At 37.3% G+C, this 20,999-nt stretch overlaps 1 protein-coding gene across 2 annotated transcripts in view; it reads right to left on the reverse strand.

The window, feature by feature from the left end:
* Nucleotides 1–2,559: 2,559 nt before the first annotated feature.
* Nucleotides 2,560–20,999, reverse strand: part of AspRS-m (aspartyl-tRNA synthetase, mitochondrial) — a 43,861-nt gene continuing 25,421 nt past the window's right edge. For both annotated transcript variants that reach the window (XM_083144405.1, XM_083144406.1), the window contains 9 exons: nt 20,894–20,992; nt 19,383–19,553; nt 18,274–18,450; nt 15,291–15,470; nt 11,296–11,388; nt 8,902–9,120; nt 4,318–4,527; nt 3,585–3,771; nt 2,560–2,810 (listed from right to left, as the gene is read on the reverse strand). In XM_083144405.1, the coding sequence (XP_083000531.1) occupies nt 2,611–2,810; nt 3,585–3,771; nt 4,318–4,527; nt 8,902–9,120; nt 11,296–11,388; nt 15,291–15,470; nt 18,274–18,450; nt 19,383–19,553; nt 20,894–20,992 (1,536 nt within the window). In that variant the 3' untranslated portion in view covers nt 2,560–2,610. The remainder of the gene's footprint in view (nt 2,811–3,584; nt 3,772–4,317; nt 4,528–8,901; nt 9,121–11,295; nt 11,389–15,290; nt 15,471–18,273; nt 18,451–19,382; nt 19,554–20,893; nt 20,993–20,999) is intronic.

Genomic DNA, 20,999 nt, shown 5'->3' on the forward strand with positions numbered 1-20,999 from the left:
AGCATGGCATGTACTTGTGCAACCACTATATTACGGAAGCATGCTAAATAAACAAATGGGGAGATTCACAAGAGTATGTGATGTTTACGGCAAGATAAAAAAAGGACTTGTGCACACTGGACGGCTGTGTTATCTTCACCAGTTGTATGCCTGAACATGTCACTCGAAGAAGGTGGGAGAAGTATTTTATTTATGATTTTCTTTCCAGTTATACATTCTTAGCTAAAGGTTAACAGTGACAGTTATTAAATTTTATATTCCAAGACTGTCTTCTTTGTATTTTAAAGTTTTGTATATATTCAGGAATTTCATTCTAAGTGCATGGAAAAGTATGTACATCAGGGAATCTTATTTTGGGACAGAAAATGGTTCCTTAGCAAAACTCCTACATGGGTCTTGTGACGATTGAGCAGTATGTGCCTGCATGGCAGCTCGCACAACATGGCCCACATACAACCAAAATACATTCCAGACTTGGCACCCTTGTTGGACTTCCACTACCAACTTGCACTGTGTAATAACAATGAAGTATTATTTGTTTTTGTGATTAAAGTCAAGGGAGAGGGTACAAATGGTATGTTTCAAAATGGAAGACAAAATCCTACTGAAAAAAACAACTGAAGTGGGAGACTAGTTAGCGTAGCTAACAGTAGATAAGAGCAGGAAACCTGAGACTGCAGGCTCAACCCTTACGTCCTGGCATTCTTACATCCTGGCCTGGTGAGTTTTCGGTGGCATGTGCATTATCATCCAGCATACTTCCCGGAGCTTGCTCTGAGTGATTACCATCTCTTCGCTCTTTGATGCAGCATCTCAGAGGACCTCGTGCTGGAATAAATGCCCAAACCGGGAAAGGACTATGTTGAGAAGTAGTGTATGAAGTGTCCTTGCATGCAATTTTGCTTGAATTGGAATTTGTAGGCTTTGTATTTTTTTTCTCGATCATCCCTTGTATATTCACAAATACCAAGTATCCATAATTTTTGATCATTCAATGTTATACTTATTTCCAAAGGTTCATTTCCAAGTAACATGTATTGCTTGTTGCTTTTCAGTTCAGTGTAGAAGCTGCCTTATGATGTTTACAAGGATAAATGATGAACTGATAACACAGATGATAGGACAAAAACAATGACATAACCAGATTTTATAGCATGCTGTGCTAACTACTATTACGGAGGCTGGGAATAATTTAATGAATAAACTCTTAATGCGTTGGCTCTAAAAACCTCATAGTTAGTGCGTTTCTCCAACACCATGACGAAAATTAAGAGTTAGGTCCACTTAAATGAAAGCATTATCCTTGGCATTTTTCATTTCTGCCATGATAAAATTTTACAGTGGAAAGTGAAGAAATCTTATAGCATTTTGATGCCATAGCACACTAGACAGAATCGGTCCTAATTTCCTTAGCTTTTCGCATAGGATAACCAATCAGTAGAACATCAGTAGAAAAAACAAAATGTGAAATAACGCATTGTAATGTTAATTTTTCATGTTTCAGAAAGGTGCGAGGTGCTTTTTCATACTCTGTTTTGTCACGAAATGATGCGAAATGAAATGCAAAATAGACTCTTAAACACGAAATTTAGAGTTTATTTACTAACGTGACACTTTGTGAAGTCAGGATTATCCTGTGAGGTATGCAATCCATGGAAAATAAATATTTGAGAAGCAAAAATGGACCCCTTTAAACAGGAATAAACAATATATTCTGGTAAGAACATAAATGTGCTATTAGAAGGATTATGTTGATTTTGTGTAGCAAGTGCAATTTTTACATCAAATTTTGGAATATATTCACATTTTTAAAACCAAAATGTCATTTTATATACCACTTTTTCACTGCTATAACAGGAAAATTTTATTTTATTTACTGCTTTTGTACCCCGAGATTGTTTTGGTACCGAAATTTTGCTATTTTATTTACCAAAAATATGTGCCTCTACCAATCAGAAGCAAGCTCTAGGTCACAAGTGCATATGTAATGGCAGCTGAGAAGTATAGTGTTTCCTATAAAGAGGTGTTAGGTACAAATCAGTAGAACATACAGTACATAGATGGAAGAAGAAATTAGTTGATTCAGTAGTAAACACTGGGCACTGGTTCATGGAGAGAAATATCTCACTATATACAGTAGGTGAGATTGAAACATTACAAAAAATGTGTACAGTTTCAGTTTGTATACACAATATTATTTTGTCAATTAAATAACCATTTCCCCCTCTCTTAAATTACATCTCTCCCTCTTTAAATTTATTAGTTATTAAATAAAAACCGTGAAACTCATATGCATTTTGTGCTGTAATATATTATCTAACGTTCTCTGAATGCTTCACATTGCAGCCACAAATGCTAACCAGAATGTTATGTAAAATGCTTTCGTGTAAAGTAGAGTCTGGAAGCACTTATACTAGCGAAAATGTTAAAGCAAATGCTTCCATCTAAAGTGGGCCTTACTAGTTCCAAAAAAAAAATATGGGAATCTACACACTCACAACATATCCCAAACTACACAACGCTTTACAAGTGAAATACTTTTTATTATCATGTGCATACCCTTATATACAAATGATGTGAGTTCTATCAATTCTACATGAAAGTGAAATATCAGCTTGATGAAGAAACCTGATCTTTCCGTTCTTCACTTTCGGGATTCACGCACTCTATATGATACAGCCTCTTCTCCTCTTCTGATATAGGAACTGGAGCTCCCGACATTGGATCCTTCCCATCGAAGCCTTTCGGAAACGCAATCACATCTCGTATGCTTTGGGAACCACACATTATAGCCAGTAGACGGTCAATACCTACAAATATAGTACACAGATTACTATGCAATATTGTCATACAAACAAGAAACATACATTTATATTCTAGGATATGCTCTATTACCATTTCAGAGTTTAGATCTTGCTTTATTCTCTAGGTTCAGTTCTGATTAGATCTACCTGTGCACAAAGTGCTCTTTTTGAGGGGTAGATGGGAAGTGGAGTCAAAAATTTCACATCAAGCACAGTTGGAATTGAAACATTCAATGAGCCTACAATTGTTCAACAGACTGTATAGTCAGTGTATGTGAATTTGGTGCCTCTACAACAGTGATTCTCAAACTTAGTGAGACTGCAGTCTGTTACATTAGTTTTCTAAAAGTCGATGCCCTGACCCCATTCTATTTTTTTTTTTAAAAAAAACTTTACACATTAGCGAAATTAAATATTAATAAACACATTATGGCATAAGGATAAAAGTAAGAGTTCGATTATGTCTGGGTTTTATTGACAGACATAGAATTAGGTTTAAATTAGTTGTCAACCACTGGTCTAACAAAATCATGGTAGCTTCGTCAGGCCAACTTCATTAAATTAATTTGGTTGCATTTTTGAACACACAATAATTCCAATTAATCAGAATATTTCCACTTAAAATATTTGTTAATGGACATTGCTGCTTGAAGTAAAATGACAATTTTCATGAGAACCACTCAGGGGGTATAATTGGTGCCAAGCCCAGTACCTGTCTGCAGTCCAGTGGTAGAGAAACACGACCCTCTTCCCCTAATATGAAACTAAACAAGCACTTACCAACAGCGATCCCTCCATGAGGTGGGCAGCCACTTCCCAATGCCTCGATTAAGTGCTGCAGCTGTGATGCATCTTCCTTCAAAACATCCTGGATGATGCAATGCTGAAGGGCTGGGTCGTGTATTCTGATGGAACCGCCAGCTATTTCCGATCCATTCAAGACTAGGTCATAATGCAGCCCTCGGACCTGTACACAAAACAACAATCCTAGTTTATTTTGGCTACAATGAGGGTGCAATTACCACAAGCTTTGAATCAAATGTAACATTAATTGATTGATTAATTTAGTTTATTTTATTTCTCTTTTCTGCTACTTTTGGTTAATCGTGAAGATAAGGATGACTGGTGAGATGAGATGCATGAAGGGACGAGCACAAAAATATAGGGCTGACACAACACAAGCTTCACAGAGGATTATACTACCTGTGAGTCCAGATGCCTGAGCCTGGCGAGCTCGCTAGTCTGCAAATTGCAGGCCAGGGTGCACTAGATGGAAGGTAGAGTGACATTTTGATGTCTATGGAAAGGGTCACCACTTACACACCATTAAATAATCATTACAGTCAAATACACACAGACATACACCAACAGAAATGAACTGAATTGATAATTGATGAAACCTTTAAAAAATGCATGAAATTTTCCAAGCTGAAGAGGTAGGGGCAGATATAGTATTTTTATTCTGAGTGGAAAGGGTTTAAGTATGTTTATCCCGGAAGGGTTGTCAACTCACATTCAAGGGTTCCTCTTGCAGCAGGTGCATATCCTCGGGGTGTAGGCTCGTGAAGGGATGGTGAGCAGACTCCAACTTCCCAGCATCTCCAGGCAAGAACAGAGGGAAATCAAGCACCCACAAAAAATTGAAGCCAAGTTCTCGCACTGCTTCGCCCTTTGATTCCATGTGGTCTACATAATCAACCCTCAGTCTTCCTAGCAACGACAACTGAAAGATGGACAAAAAGCTATTACAGATCAATTCTAGCACACAAAGGATTACATTTCAACTGAGCCATAGGCTAAAATTTACAAGTTAAGGGTACTTTTGCTAAGCTCCCCGGATCCGAGAATAAAAGTAATGAGTACTGTTTATGATTTTTGCAAATGTAATATTTATTACAAAAAACAGTCCTGGATGCTGGAACAGAAAACTTGTTTGATTCTTTACCCTAACCCAAATGTTAGGTCCCAAGTTATGGCCATGAATTTAGCTACAAAGCAGTGTCAACATGTTCGAAGTCACATTGAACCACACACTGTAAGTCTAAATGTACACAGATTGCATGGCTTGTGCTTACATAATCTACACACACACACAACATAAACTACACTAAATACATGAACTCTTGAACATTAACCTTGAATCCAAGGAGAACAAATTTGTTCTGAAGTCACTTCTATTGAGGTTCATTTGATCATGTACAGTCACGGACACTTCTGGGTTGTAAGGATCACATTGATAGTTAATGGGATTGTTACAACTCAGAAGTGTCCGTGACTGTACAAACAGCTTAATTAGGCTACTCTTTCCGTACAATAATAATTATTACAGTGAAACCTTGATTTTACGTTTTTCAGGGGACGAAGGTGAAAAAAATTTAAAATGAAGGAAACTAAAATTGAGGAAAATTTTTATACCATTTTGGGTCATTCCATGTCAAATCAACCAATTTTAAAATAATTGGTTGCATGACCATTTTAGAAAAATTTCATTTTTAGTACATATGTTTGCACATGTTTCTAGATGTAAAAACCAATGTTCAAAAAAAATTATTGTCTTTAGTTCTCCTGGGGCAGCCATTTTTCCAACATGGCGCATGGCTTTTTTTTTTGCTCATGTAGCAGTATACAGAAACCTTAATATCTCAAAAACCATTACAGCTAGAGACCTGAGACAAAATACATTTTGTAGGTAATGAAGTATACTTTCTATGATATTCAAGTATGTTTTGCTTAAAATTGCATCGTAAGTATGAAAATTAGGGTGGAAACTGGGGTGACAATAGTTAAAAAAATGGATTTTTGAGCCTGATTTTTTCAATGAAGGGATTTAGTCTAAGGCTTGATGTTTCATGTGTAGACCTGCCTGCAAGGTGTCTGTAAATACAATATTAGTGCTTAGAAATGCCACCCTTTTTTATAGCATGGGCTCAAACATGGCTGTTCATTGAATTTTGACAGTTTTCGTAGTTAAATATCTCAGATGGGTTCTTGAAAAATTCTGAAATTTGGCACAAAGGAAGCCCTGCATGAACCTAACTCTCAGTAAAAATCTCAACTTTTAGATTCAACTCGTTTTGGTCAATATGAGGTAACGTATGTCACCTAATTTCTGATGTTGCAAAGTAAGGTTAAACTACATCCCATACTTAAAACATAAGGTTTTATTTAATACTTGACTTACCAGAAATTGAAATTAAAAGGTATGACAATTGAAAATCTGCGAAATCTCTTTGCAAAAGGTTTGATTTATTAGTTACTCATGACCAGTTGGTATTGTCAGCTCCAAAACTGAGCTTCAACAACATTTTTTAAATGTAGCAGTACATGCAGCTTAAGATAGGCAGTGGCATGCCCAGGAATTTCGAAAGGGAGGGGAGGGGGTTACATATACATTTTTAGTATACAGCCCTGTTTTTGCCACATTATCCTGCCTTTGACGCAATTGTTTATGGAATACTAGGGCAAAGGTATTGGGTTATTACCCCCACCAACCCTTCATTGGGCACTCCGCTGAAAGTAGGCTATTTTTTTTGGAGGGTCAAAGTTGGTGGAAGATATTATTTTTTTGTTTCTCTTATTTTCCACATATTTTTTCTTCCTTCAAGAAAATACATTCGTTGAAGTAGATGTGAGTCATGCACAGCAGAATATTCAGAGACATGTTTTGATAGGATGTGAGGCAAGCCTGGATTTGATCTGGGCATGCACAATCTCTGCTGTCATTCTTCCTTTGCCTAATGTGCCGAGAGTAGTGACTTGTGAATGTTCGTTATCTGTGACTGGAAATGGAGTGTTCTGTAGAATTTTTAACTGGTAAGGTTAAAGGTTAATTTCATGCTTGCCAGAAAGTAAAATTCACATGGGAAGTTAACGTTAACCTACAAGAAAATTCAGATTCAAACTTCTAGATTTGTTAATTTATCACTTTACGACGGAAATAACATATATTAGCATACTGATACGTACGTGCTTAATTTCACGTGACATTTTATTTTCCCCGAGCTTGGCTACAGCTGATTAGTCTGTCAGCCTGTTTGTGCGAACGTGGCAACGCAGAAAACCCCCAGCCACATGGCAGCCAACGAGGAGACAGAATTTGGTCACGTTCTGCCCTTCTGCATTTTGATTGCACACCGCTTCTTATCGCGGCCCCCCGAGCTGGTTAACGGCTCCAAAGGCGGAAGAAGATGGATGGTCATCTCAACGGCGGAGAAACCCAGAGGAGAAACACCTCTCTAAAAAACCTTGGTCCATCTGGCTCCAGATGGTAGCAACTTGTAAGGGCCATTGCCAGGTTAACAGCGAAGATCCCAACGGCAGATGCGGCGGAGAAGGAGTCCTTCAGTACGGCGCAGATGGCGGAAAGGGCACTACATTCCCAAGTAGTTAAAATTGGGAAAACCACTGTCTAGTGGCGAGGAGGGATCCTCAGAAGACTAAGGGAGAAAACCCAAACAGAAAACCAGCCATGGCATTGAGTCAGAAAGGACTAAACAACCAAAAGGCCCCCAATCACTGGGCTAATTACCAGCATAGGGGTAGGTGATGATTCAGAGAAGAAATGAATGCCTCGGAAACCCCAGACAGATCTTACAAAGACGATAATGCAAGAATAAGGAAACGAGAATCAGAACCTGGAATATCAAAACATTAAATGGAAAGAAGTAGAAATAATCGAGGAAATGAGAAAACCCCGATGCTATGAGGCAAAAGGGGAAAGAGGAAGAAGAAGATTTTTATACACCCTGCTCACAATGGACGACACAACATGAGCCCTACAAGAGATTATACTGACTGTGCGTTCAGCATTGCTTTTTGGCGAAAAAAATACTGTTGAAGCCAAGGCTTGGCTTGATAAACATTATTCGGACTCTGCACCAGGAAAATCAACCGTTGAGAAGTGGTTTGCTAAATTTAAACGAGGCGAAATGAGCATCGAAGACGATGCACGCAGTGGACGCCCCAAAGAGGCTGTTACCCACGAAAACATAAAAAAAGTCCACAAAATAATTTTAAATGATCGTAAAGTGAAGTTGATCGAGATAGCTGAGACTTTAAAAATATCAAAGGAACGTGTTGGACATATTGTGCATGAATATTTGAACATGCGAAAGCTGTGTGCAAAATGGGTGCCGCGCGTGCTCACAATCGATCAAAAGCAACAACGTTTTGATGATTCGGAGCAATGTTTAGCGATATTCAACCGTAATAAACACGAATTCTTCCGTCGATATATTACAATGGATGAAACATGGCTCCATAACTACACTCCAGAGTCCAATCGACAGTCAGCCGAGTGGACTGCACGTGATGAACCGAATCCAAAGCGTGGAAAGACGCAACAGTCGGCTGGCAAGGTTATGGCATCAGTATTCTGGGATGCGCATGGTATTATATTCATCGATTACCTCAAAAAGGGCCAGACCATCAACAGCGATTATTACATAGCGTTGTTGGAGCGTTTAAAGGATGAAATCATGAAAAAAACGGCCCCATTTGAAGAAGAAAAAAGTGCTGTTTCATCAAGACAATGCACCGTGTCACAAATCAATGAAAACGATGGCAAAATTATATGAATTAGACTACGAATTGCTTCCCCATCCACCATATTCTCCAGATCTGGCCCCCAGTGACTTTTTCCTGTTTGCAGACCTTAAAAGAATGCTCGCTGGAAAGAAATTTAGCACTGATGAAGAGGTAATCGCCGAAACTGAGGCCTATTTTGAGGCTAAAGAGAAATCGTACTATAAAAATGGCATCGAAAAATTGTATGACCGCTATAATCGTTGTATCGCCCTCAAAGGCAACTATATTGAATAATAAAATCGAATTTTGTCAAAAAAATATTTTTTACTATGTTAGCCTACGAACTTTTCAGCCCAACTGTTAGGAGAGAGGTTGACATTTGGATGTCTTCACAAAGGGTCATCCCTTACACCCCACGTGCAACAATGGTCTCGACTACAACAATGCTACTTAGAACTTTTATGCTTGTTTCATCTGCAATGAATCAACAATATTATCGGTTTCATCCTCGCACTGTAGAGCAAGCTAGTAAATATTTTAGAGCAGATCTTCTTGCTTGAATGGTACTTACAGCATCATCCTTTGATCCCACTGCAATGAACACTAGGTCGTCTGGCTTCAGCCTCAACTTCTCGCTGAGTGCAGAGAGCATGGCTGGCTGGAAGAGCTTTTCGGATGAGGTTTTCCACTGATTATCTGTGAGCACCTGCACCACTCCTAAGAGGGCCTTTGGATGCATCTTCCGTGCTACATCAGCATATTTTGATTGCATCTTGTTGGTGAAGTGAACCTACAAAAGAAGATAAGTATTTGTTTTACTTATATTTTACAGAACTTTTTTTCATCTGCAGGCTAATCATAACATTGGATGTGAATGACAATTAGATGAAATTGATGAAAAGATAGTCCATAAAAGTTGAATAAGAGAAATAATTATAACAATAATTATTATTACATGGTTATAAACTTCCTATGAAATTATTATTATTACATGATTGGGAAGACATTGCTACTCGATCCAAAACCACTTTCCATTACTTTTTAACATTTCATACAGTTAGCATACTAAATTCATAGTTATTGTATTTTGTTGTTAACTTTTACACACCTCGTTCACAACAAGGTTTAAGAAGTTAGGAGGAAATTTTACTCAACGTTTATGCTGTGTGATCTCCACATAAATCTATAATTTTTGGAATTTTGGAACCAAAAATTCTTTAGGTTAAAAATACCACTTTCTGTTTTTGCAACTTGAAATGAACAATGTCGATTTCTAGGAGAGGTTGATGGACCCATGCTAAAATCCAACTTACCTTGTAGCCTGAAAACCAAGTTTAGTAGGTTAGGTTTTACCACAACTGTTCCAGGACATGGCATAAGGAGTTCTTTAAAATTCAAAAAAGCAACATTCAAGTTGGAAATGGAATCTTGGGTAGTGATAAAATGATTGATTGATTATCAGAAATCATCATGGTTGATACACTGAGGCTATTTGTACCCTTCTCCTAACATGGAAAAAAAAAAACTTTAAAAAACACCTAATTTTAGGCTGTGCTGGGCTTTTGGCCTGCAAAATTTCTCTGCAATTGAAAAATCCATATTATGAAAATTATATCTGTTTAGAATTTATTCTAGAGCATTTAAGTGAATCTTCACATATAGACTTAGAGTGACACAAAACGAATGCCGATATCTAGACAACAGAGAAAGCAAATCACATGAAGATTTGGCTCAATGTTCTAGGACAGTAGTTCTCAAACTGTGGTATGTGTACCCCCAGGGGTACATGAACGACTTGAAGAGGTATGCGATCAGCTCCGAAGAGAAATGTCGAGAATAGCCACACAACAACATTTTTGCTGCAGGTGTGTAGAGCAGACTTCATTGTTTCAGACTCCATAGCTTTAACACACAACAGGAAAATAAGGCTGATTTTGTCAGAAACACACTTATCTTAGTTTCATTCGTTTTGAAATAAAATACTCGTTCGAAACCTATAATAAAACTAAATTTTTAGCGGAATCTCTGCTTGAAAGTTTCAAGTGCACAACCAGACATCAAGAAACTGTGTCAGGCTAAGCAGGCACAGCCTTCTCACTAGAATCTCTGAAGATTTACAATAAAAAAAAAAAAATTGTGCTTCACAGTTTGTTTACAATTTTTTTTTTAACAACTCTGGGAAAAAAATATTATGAATATTAAAGTGTCTTATATACTTCTTGGTATGCACGTGTTCCACATTTTTATTCTTGTAACTAAAATAATAAACGTAGGATTCTAATGTCTATTTGTTTATCATCATTCCACATGCAGCCCGATTGCTATTTTGCTCTATTGCAGATGTAAAAACTAAAAACTATTCTTGTGATTAGCCAAAAGTGGCAGAAAGGCAACATTAAAATAATACAAATATAAAATTCAGGATAAATTTCATGACTCAATTTTTATAACATTAAATAATCACCTTTTTTTGTTTCCTGCAACATCACTAGATGACATAGCATACAAAACTTGCATATTTCGACAGTTACAGATGCAAAAATTAAGTCAAATTTAATTGGATAATTTATGAATTCATATAATATGCACCTAAATATACAAATGGCATCAAAAATGCAATTAAATGGTCTTAATTTTTAAAAAAATGAGAACTATTTTTTTGATCAAAAATATTGAAGTGAAAATAATTAATTAAATCGGTTTACTGCATCAAAAGATGGTTGTCCTCAATACTGCAATCTTTTTCATTATTGCATCTGCCTGTTTTTTTCTAAGTTGGAACAACAGTGGAATTGCAGTGTGTGTGTGGGGGGGGGGGAGGGAGAAGAAGACACACACACACACGCTCATGCATACATATATGTGAATGGCAAATATTATATTTTCATAGTAACTATTTGAGAGAAAGAAAAAAAATTACACACAGCTTAATAGAAAAATATCACAGGAAGATTAACTTACTTACTCTTCCTTGTGGAACAACTATGGCCCTTGCTGTGGAATGGCTGTCTAAATTGATTCCAGAATTCTGCTGCCATTTTTCTGAAATGTCTTGTAACTGAAAGAACATCAAATTAATAGTGTTACAAAAGTATTAATAACAAATTCAATACACCAATCAATTTAATTTCATGCGTAACACATTCATAAAATAAAAAGAGATTGGGATGATGCACATATTCCATTAAGAACTTCAATACATAATAATAGAAAAATAAATAATGGTGATTATTTTGTCAGTAAACTTTCTGATAATTATAAACAATATACAGATTATTTTCAAAATTAGATACCAGGTGGTCATAATTAAACTGATGGTGTTCAGAGTGGTACAGCATGGGCTGTAATGAACGTAGGAGTCTGAAACCTCGTAGATATGCTAATGAAGTAATGTGCTCGCGAATTATGGAAGAAAAAAAGTTCCAATTCTCGTCCCCAGGTTAAAATATGGCACTGTAAGCAGTCAGAACGTGGAATTTTCCGTAACTCTGATGTCAGTATGTTATTCCGATGTTGGTGGCATTGCCTAACCATTGTGTGAGCTCCCTGGTTGTTGTTGGTGATGCTTGTTGATGATTCCTTTTGTGATGTGAATGTTCATTGAAAATTAAAAAGGTTGAATTTTTCCATGTAAAACACAATGGCTATTGCGAAGAGACACTGTGCACTGCTAGTGAAGTTGTTTTACCAGAATGGGATCAATAGCAACGCTGCATTGAGGGAATATCGCCAACAGAAAGGGCTGAGAAGAGGACCCATGTCAATTAATGTGCTGAAGAACATGATGAAGAAATTCAAGGAAACAGGTGAATTGGGTCACACCAGGGAGAGGAAGGCGGCCCATCCCCATGGAAGTTGTGGACGAAGTTGCTGTAGCTGACCGTGCAACACGTGCCTCAAATTCTGCAACCAGTGCTAGAGCTGTGGCACGTGAATTCTCTCCTCTGGTCAACAGTTCGCAAGGTTTTGTGGTGCATTTTACACTGGTATCCCTACAAGATTCATACTGTGCACCAATTGAAACCCAAAGATATTCCACAATGCCGTGAGTATGCCCATCAGTTTTTGGCACGCATGGAAGTGGATGACATGTGGTTGGGGAATATTATGTGGACTGACGAGGTGCATTTTACTCTGGACGGCGCAGTGAATATACAGAACTGTTGCATATGGGGTTCCACTTATCCACATGTTGTGCAGGAACAACCATTGCACTCAGTTTACGTGACTGTTTGGTGTGGGTTCACTAGCTCCTTCATTCTTGGTCCATTTTCCTTCGAGGAGATGACACCTCGAGGGCCTGTTAGGTGTACAGTGACATCTACACAATATAGGGACTTCCTTGTGCAACACGTGATTCCAGCTTTGCAAGAACGGAACTGTGACCACACCACTATTTATTTTCATGCAAGATGGGGGAACACCACATGTCGCTCGCCAGGTGAAAGATTTGCTGCAAGAAACCTTCACGAACCTTCCAGATCGCCCGACCTAAATCCATGTGACTTCTGGTTTTGGGGATATTTAAAAGATTGTGTCTATCAGGGACATATCCGGTCTCTGCCTGATCTGACGGCTAGCATACAACGACATGTTGCTCAGATTTCACCAGACATGTTGCGAGCAACTGTCGACCATGCCGTGTTACGGATGCAGCATGTTGCTGAATGGGGAGGCCATATTGAACAGTTCTTGTAACCATAGTTCCTAATAAACGTGCCAGAATCACTGTTATCATGTGTTTGATCATTCCTGCCTTTTTCCTGTACCCATACAATGTTCTGACTGTTTACCGCACCATATTTTAACCTGGTGGCATTAATTGGACCATTTTTTTTTGCATAATTCGCGAGTGCATTACTTCATTAGCATATCTACGAAGTTTCAGACTCCTACGCTGATTACAGCCCATCCTGTACCACTCTGAACACCATCAGTTTAATTATAACCACACGGTACTACATAAGAATTGATGCTATATTTATATAAATTCTCTGTAATTAATAATATGAGGGGAAGTCAGTAAATAGGCCACAAACTGATCTGGGATAGGTGAAAATAGTAGAGAGTAGTTTCTGAAGGTGTCATTAGGTGGCAGCACAATCCAGCTCAATATTCAGTGAGCAGTTGCTAGATAGCAGATGCACTCATGGGCAACTCAATTTAAAAATGACAACCGAATTCGAGGACTGTACGTGGAGATGGTAAGCGTGGAGGAGATGATCCGAGCTGACAGACGAGTGGCGATAGACAGCATAGCAACTTAAATTGTGTGTTCTCATGCTCTAGCCTACAACAATAATGTATGATCATTTGAATTTCCAAAAAGTGAGCACGGTGGCGGCAAACGTTTCATGGATGATGAAGATGTTGAATGTGAAGTGCAACTGTGGCTGGGACAGCAGCCCAAAGACTTATGCAGCAGGTCTCTTGGGGACTGATAAAAGCGATGGGATAAGTGTAAATGTTGGTGGAGATTAAAATAACAACGGTTTTCAAGTCAGTATTTAGTATTTTTTTTAAAATTAACGTTTGTGACCTACTTACTGACTTGCCTTTATTTGTCATCCAGTCAATAGGGTATCTGACTGTCATGCATGAGACTCAGGTTTGACTCCTTGGGGTGGAGGATATCAGGTGGAAATATTTCAAGCTATGCCCATGCATTGAGTGAATCTGTAGGTTTGGCCAGACCTTAATGGAAACCTGGAGGCAACCCTGACCAGAGCATGGTGCTGATCACAACACTTCGACAAATGGCAGACATAAATGTGTAAGATCCTATCTCTACATCCCCCAATATGCATTCACGGCATGTTGGTACGTGTTTAGTATGGAGATCAGAAACTACAAGCTCTGGATGCAAGGAACATTCTTTCAGTTGTTTCTCATTGGATGAGCAACATCTGCTTCAGGAAATTCATTCAGTGTTCCTACAGGCTTTTAAGTATTATCTACTGTAAGAGTTGGACTACAAGAGTGTTTTTTCAGGAAGAAAAAAAAGTACATTTTCTTGACTTTTCCCAGAAAAAAAAGTAGCTTTCTTTACTTTTCTAGGGTGGTAGACAACGTCCTGAATTATTAAGAGTTTAAGTCTCATGAAATGATTGAAATTTACATTACATCAGCATAGTACCACTTGCCTGTTAAAATGTATCCTTCAAATCACACACTAAAAGCAATAGTACATTTCCCACTCATTTCCGCAGAACAAATTCCCTGTCTTCCCCAGGCTTTAGAGTAAATTTTAAAATAAATTTCCAGATAATTCAATGGTGTTTTAACATGCTAAAAAACAAGATTTAAGTGTCAAACAGCAATTGGTATTCAATGTAGTTTGATCCAGACAAACCTATTAAAAAGATTGAAATAAGTATTGAAGCTTTCCTGGTGATGAATTATGAATATATTCAGGCTATCGACCAGGAATGTTTCTTTCTTTTCGAGAGCTAACATCACTCTCATCTTCAGTGTAGAAGTACAGTACTGAGCATCAACCCAATTTATATGAATCTGGTTGACGCTCAGAACTACACATCTACCCTGAAGACGAGAGTGACGTCAGCTCTCGAAAGCTATGAAACCTTTCCAAAACTCACCTAGAAATAAATATTGAAGCAATGTTTGTAACCCAACTTCCTATCTTCCCATGTAATTTTTCCATTTTATCACTTATTGACATCAGACCTATAAACCGATCTATGTTTAGGCCAACATCTAAGCCATAATTAGCCATAAAAAGGTGAGACTGGTCAATAGCCCGAGAAAACATGTTTATCATATAAAAACATTATATAGAAGAACTCCCATCAAGAAGCTAGTACACAGAAACAAAGTGGAATTTATTTTGAATCCCAAATCGCGGCAAGTCAAAACACTTCATTCCCCAGACGTTTCCAAGTAAGTACGAACCCTGCCTGTAAGATATAAATTCAACAAGAAGAATCTTTTAACACTCACCTTCATGGAAAATCGCGTGTCAGGCTTGTCAGACCCATAATCCTCCATTGCTTGCTCGTAGGTCATTCTGGGAAATGGAGCCGATAGCTTTCCTAGATCTGGAGGCCAGCTGCGGACCAAGAGCTCTTCAACAAGTGTCAGGACACCTTCCCTGTCTACGAAGGACATCTCTATATCTAGCTGGAAAAGGGGGATATGGGTCAAACAGAGAAAAGGAAATCTATTTACACATAGCAACAGGCAAACCTATAGGCTAAGGACAAGGGGCGTCTTCTTTACGAAGTACAAAAAAAAATTGAGCTGCCTCAGTGGTTCATCATGTTGAGTGTTCACCTCATAATCTTGCCTGTGAAGGTTATTGGTTTCAGAGTCATGGGCAGAACATGAGAATTTCACATTTGTTAGGTAATTACTAAGGCTAGGATTTTCAAAACTTGGCATATTTTTTTTTGGTAAGGGTGATGTGTTCCATAAACATATCAAAATTCATATTATGAAGAAATTAATTTATTTAAGGTGCTTTTTAAAGGTCATATTTTGGCATATTTGGCCATTTCTGCATGATAGATCATATATTGATCGAATTTCGGCCATATTCAGCATATTTTCGCTTTTTCAAGAAATATAGTCATTGTTAAAGTGGATTCGTTCTTACTTCCATATACACTTGGTTCTTTTTCTTGGACTGCGACTGCAGCAAAATCTTTTTCATTTTTATTTGAGAATTTGCAGAAAGTAATCATTGTGCATTGCAACTTCGGGGCCCATAAATTGAACTAAAAATAGTACATAATGTGAAAATATCTCAGCATATGTTAGATATTGATGTTTGAAATAGCCCAGTTATAAGGACGTATTTTTCAAATTATAGTGCATATTTTGTACAATTTTAGGTCATAAGAGCATATTTTATTTTGCATATTTTGGCTATTTTTAGGTCATAAAAATTCTAGCCCTAGTAATCGCTAATTCTCACTGCTATGATCAACGCAAAAGAGGTATATAGTGATCTTGAATAACAAATACAATAACAATATATGGAGATTTGAAAATTCCTAGGAAAAACTTACACTTCACTTTTGTACCTCTTGCAACACTGAGAATGTTTATTTTTTAAAAATATGGGCAAGTCAGCACATTGGCTATTTGCTACCATCACTTAATATATTTGCTACCATCACTTAATATGAGCACAAGCCTCTAACAAAAACAAGTCAAGGATGAGGCATTATAAAAGCATAAAAATTCATTTTAAAACTGGCTCAATGCATAAAAATTCATTTTAAAACTGACTCAGACAAATACTAAAACTACGCTATCGTCCGAGGACTAAAGTTCTATATCCAGATTAAAAGCTAAGGCTATAAATGGGCAAACATGGGACAACACACAACCCACCATGTGATTGCTGGTTATGGGTCAAAGTGCCAGAGCCAAGTCTTCAAAAATGCAGTTCAGGATGTACTTTAAAAAAAAAAAAAACCGTATACAGCAATAATGAGTATGAAAGATGATCTGATGACATGGACAATGTTATACCCATACCTTACCCAAGATTCAAACTTGGAACATCTGGCTTCATAGGATGTTCGTCTGAAAACTCCACCATGGAAGGCAGCTGAGTAAACAATATCTGATTAAAATTTCACTTTGCATTTGTATTTTCCCAAAGTAAACTATTAGTATACATCACCTCATGGCACACGGATATGCCATCAGGGGTGGGAACAAATACCACCTTGAAGAATGTGTAACAAATGACTGTCAAAAAGGTTAACTGTTAAATCAAACTAAAAATTAGTGAACATGAATAATTTGAATCTAGTCTATTCAAGGCATGTGCAACTTACTCACGTTCAGTATATTAAAAGTATAATATAAAATACTTACTTTTCATGAGTATCAGTTTTACGAAAGAACGATGTTTTGGGATCCAACTGTTCCCTTCTTCAGGTTCTCATTCTAGGCCAGTATGATCATATATGAGCATGAGAATAAGATGGGCAGAACATGATACGGCCATTAGGGAAGGGAAGTCAAGAACAGGGTTGTCTGAGCATGTAATTGATGAAGGGCATGGAATTAAGAAAAGAGAGATAGTTAGGATCGAAAATAAACCAATGGGTAGGAATGTATATGAAGCTGCTTTCATTTGCAAGGACAGGAGCAATAAATTACATAGGGACGATGGGAATGTTGACAAAATGAGGATCAAGATGTTTAAGTAAGGATAATATTGGCTTTCAAGTCACTCCGGCCGTGATCGACACAGCTCTAGAGATTCGAGATTTTGAAATGGATATGACGTAGTTGGTGGATGGGAGGAGGGGGGAAGTGGGCAGGGACTAAGGCCGAGCAACTTCCGGCAATCCGCGAGAAGCCATATCAACTCGCTGAATAAGTCGTGAGGGCAAGCATGTCATTGTGAAGGCGTTTTTAACGTGTTTAGTGTGTGAATTTTTTTACGGAAAGGAATAGATCATGGAAAATTACGTGTATGGGGCCAGTTGGCATGGAATCAACTTTTTATCCAGATTTCTCTATTTCCTCTATCCTTGTCTTAATTGACGTGGCTATGTAGTGATCATACTGGCCTAGAATGAGAACCTGAAGAAGGGAACAGTTGGATCCCGAAACGTCGTTCTTTTGTAAAACTGATATTCACGAAACATAAGTATTTTATTATTATACTTTTAATGACTAGATTAGTCAGTCAATTTAATTTAATGGTGTGTATTAGTTAACATCAATTACTTGTGACAGGGAGGTCAAGGAAGTGTGTCCTTGCATATACCTCATGTTACTTACAAAAAAGAAATCCATCAAGGGCTGCCAACTGCAGGATTTGAACCTGCAATCTATTGCGTATGCCACCATAACCAATTATTGCCCCGAGTAAACACTTTAGTACTAAATACAAGGGGAGTTAGTGATGTCACACTAAATGTAACCTATTTCTAGCAAATACACTTATTCAACGCACCTGAGTGAACTCCGGCTGCCTATCTGGACGGGCTCCTTCATCCCTGTAGCATCGAGCTATTTGGAAGTAGCGGTCTATGCCTCCCACCATAAGCATCTGCTTGAACTGCTGGGGGCTCTGAACCAACGAATAAAACTGGCAAGGGAATCGAGTGGGGACAACAAATTCCTGGGCTCCCTGAAATATCAACAATCAAACAATCAAAAAATTATAAAGTACGCAACAAAAACATAAAATACAGGGTACATCAAAAAGGACATTACTACTTATAAAGGGTATAAAATTAGGGCTGAACCAACAGATGTATTAGTAATAAACCAGATACCAGTAGTACGAGTACTGGAAACTATCAGTTACAATCTATGAGGGCCATCCGGAAAGTAGTACCCATTCGCGCTGTGTGGAGCGCTAGTGACGTGAATAGCCGCCGCTCTAGGTCAAACGACTTCAGTTGACTGTCCGCTCAGTGTGTGCGAAGTTTCGTAGTGCTGCCATTGTAGTTATTGTTTCTCTGAGTGTTTACAATGTTCAAAAAAATTGAAAATGCCGCCACTTGTGAAGTTAGGGCTGTGATCAGATTAAAACATGTGTTGTCTTTAAAGGAAGCCAATACTCAAGAAATGCTGTCTTAACTCATAAGAATTGAAGAAAAATAATATCCCACTGGAAAGTCACAATAGACTAACAAAAATATTTTAAAAATCACAAACTGATGTCATGGAAACAAAAAAAAATACTGACTTTACTGACTATTAAAAAAAAACAAATTTCGGACTAAGATGAAAAAACTGAATATTCATGATTTCACTACCCATTTAACACACCTGAAACCTCTGGTGAATATAGTTTGAATGGAAATCTTATATCTTATTATTTTTTAGTTTAAAGAGGAGGGGAATGCAGCCAGAGCATGGTGGTGATCACATCCTCCCCATATGCCTTCATACCAGGTTACAGGGCACCTTCAGTGCTAATCATCATCAAATTCTGTGCAATGCATACATAGTAAATTTGATCGATGTATCATTTTCTGGACCGCCCTCGTACAAACTCAAAATATCTACAATTTCAATTGCATCACCTATCTTGTTAAAACTGTAGACACTTACCCCTGGTGTCCTCTTGAACAAAGTTGGTGTCTCAACATCCACAAAGCCACATTCATTGCACAAGAACTCCCTCATCTTCATCAGAGTCCTTGACCGCAGTCGCATGTTGTGCTGCATCTCAGGAAACCGCAAATCCAAATACCTGTGCTTCATCCGAAGAGATTCCTTCGCCTGAAAAGTTAATCATCATAAGCTAATGTTAAAAAAAAACCTTCAAATTAGATTATAAACAGGGGTAATAACTTTAAGAAAATAACTTTACTGATGCTGATTGCCTCCAATTTTATTGCTTTAACACTGTAAGATTGAAATTATATCACCATTAAAAGATTCCAAAAATTACATCTGAATATTAATTCATTTAACCCTTACCAGACAAGCGATGGGCATTGCAAATCGTGAAATACCATTGTAAATGAATGACAAGCTATAATTTCATCACTTATCTCATGCACGTGATTGTAAAAAAAATTTTAAAATTTCAACTACTACATGTCAAGTTTTCTTTGTTTCTAAATTTTACTTGTACTCATATTGAATTAAGTTTCGCTTTTGTTTATGCTATGGGAATAACATTTAATTTCATTCACATTGCAGGAATTCTTATGATCATTACGCTTCAGATTTTTCAGTTAGTGATTATTTTGATCCTAATAGAAAGTTTATACATTATTTTCATGAATTAATTTTGTATTAAATATTCAGAATATGTTTCTAGTAACCTTTACACAGAGGCATATTTTTTTAATTTCAAAAAGTTGTTACAAAATAAATTTCATAAATGTGAGAAAATTTATACAAAATGTAACATATTATATATCTGCGGAAAGAGGAAGAGTTGTAGATTTGAGAAAAAACGTTAAATCATAATACACTCTGTTTATATGATCTTTTGAAAAGCTGGGGAAAAAAAAAAACATCTCATGGGAAAACTTGATATTCCAGTCCCGTCCGGAAAGGCTTAATGACAAAATGCATTTTTAACACAATGCTGGTACAAAATAGAAATTGTAAATTTGGTTATTTCCAGAATCACATGGTATTTTTGCGGAAGCTGCAATACACACAGACTCAGGACAAGTATTGCCTGGAATCGGCGATACAATCTGAACTAACACTTTACAACACTAATAAATCAGAATTAGTATCAACTCAACTGTAATTATAAACGAATTTCAAATTACATAAAGAAAAAATGTGACAAACCTTTGCAGAGTAACATACAAGAATAGATCGAAATGGCTACTACGTAAGTGCTGCTTGCTTCAATAATTTTGATATCTAAGCCTTTAAAGGTAATAAATTGTAGGGTAGACAAAGTCTAACACAAAGAAAAAATCCCAGAACACAATAAAGTTAGACACGAATTTACACTCATTACCAGGTATACAATTTTAATTAAGAATAAATTCTGTTTACACAGATACCTAAATACAGTATCTCAATTGATTTTCAAGCAACTGTGTTGAAAAATGAGAAAAAGCAATTTTTATATGATGTAGATCACATACCTTATTAAAATCTCTAATGTTGAACGGCAGTTGGTTCCTCGCTGGACCTATCACATCAACTTTCTTTGCAATCACCTCAATGTCGCCTGTTGGCATTTTCTGTAAA

Source organism: Lepisma saccharinum, chromosome 23, assembly GCF_977018435.1.
Source record: "Lepisma saccharinum chromosome 23, izLepSacc3.1, whole genome shotgun sequence".
NCBI lineage: Eukaryota > Metazoa > Arthropoda > Insecta > Zygentoma > Lepismatidae > Lepisma > Lepisma saccharinum.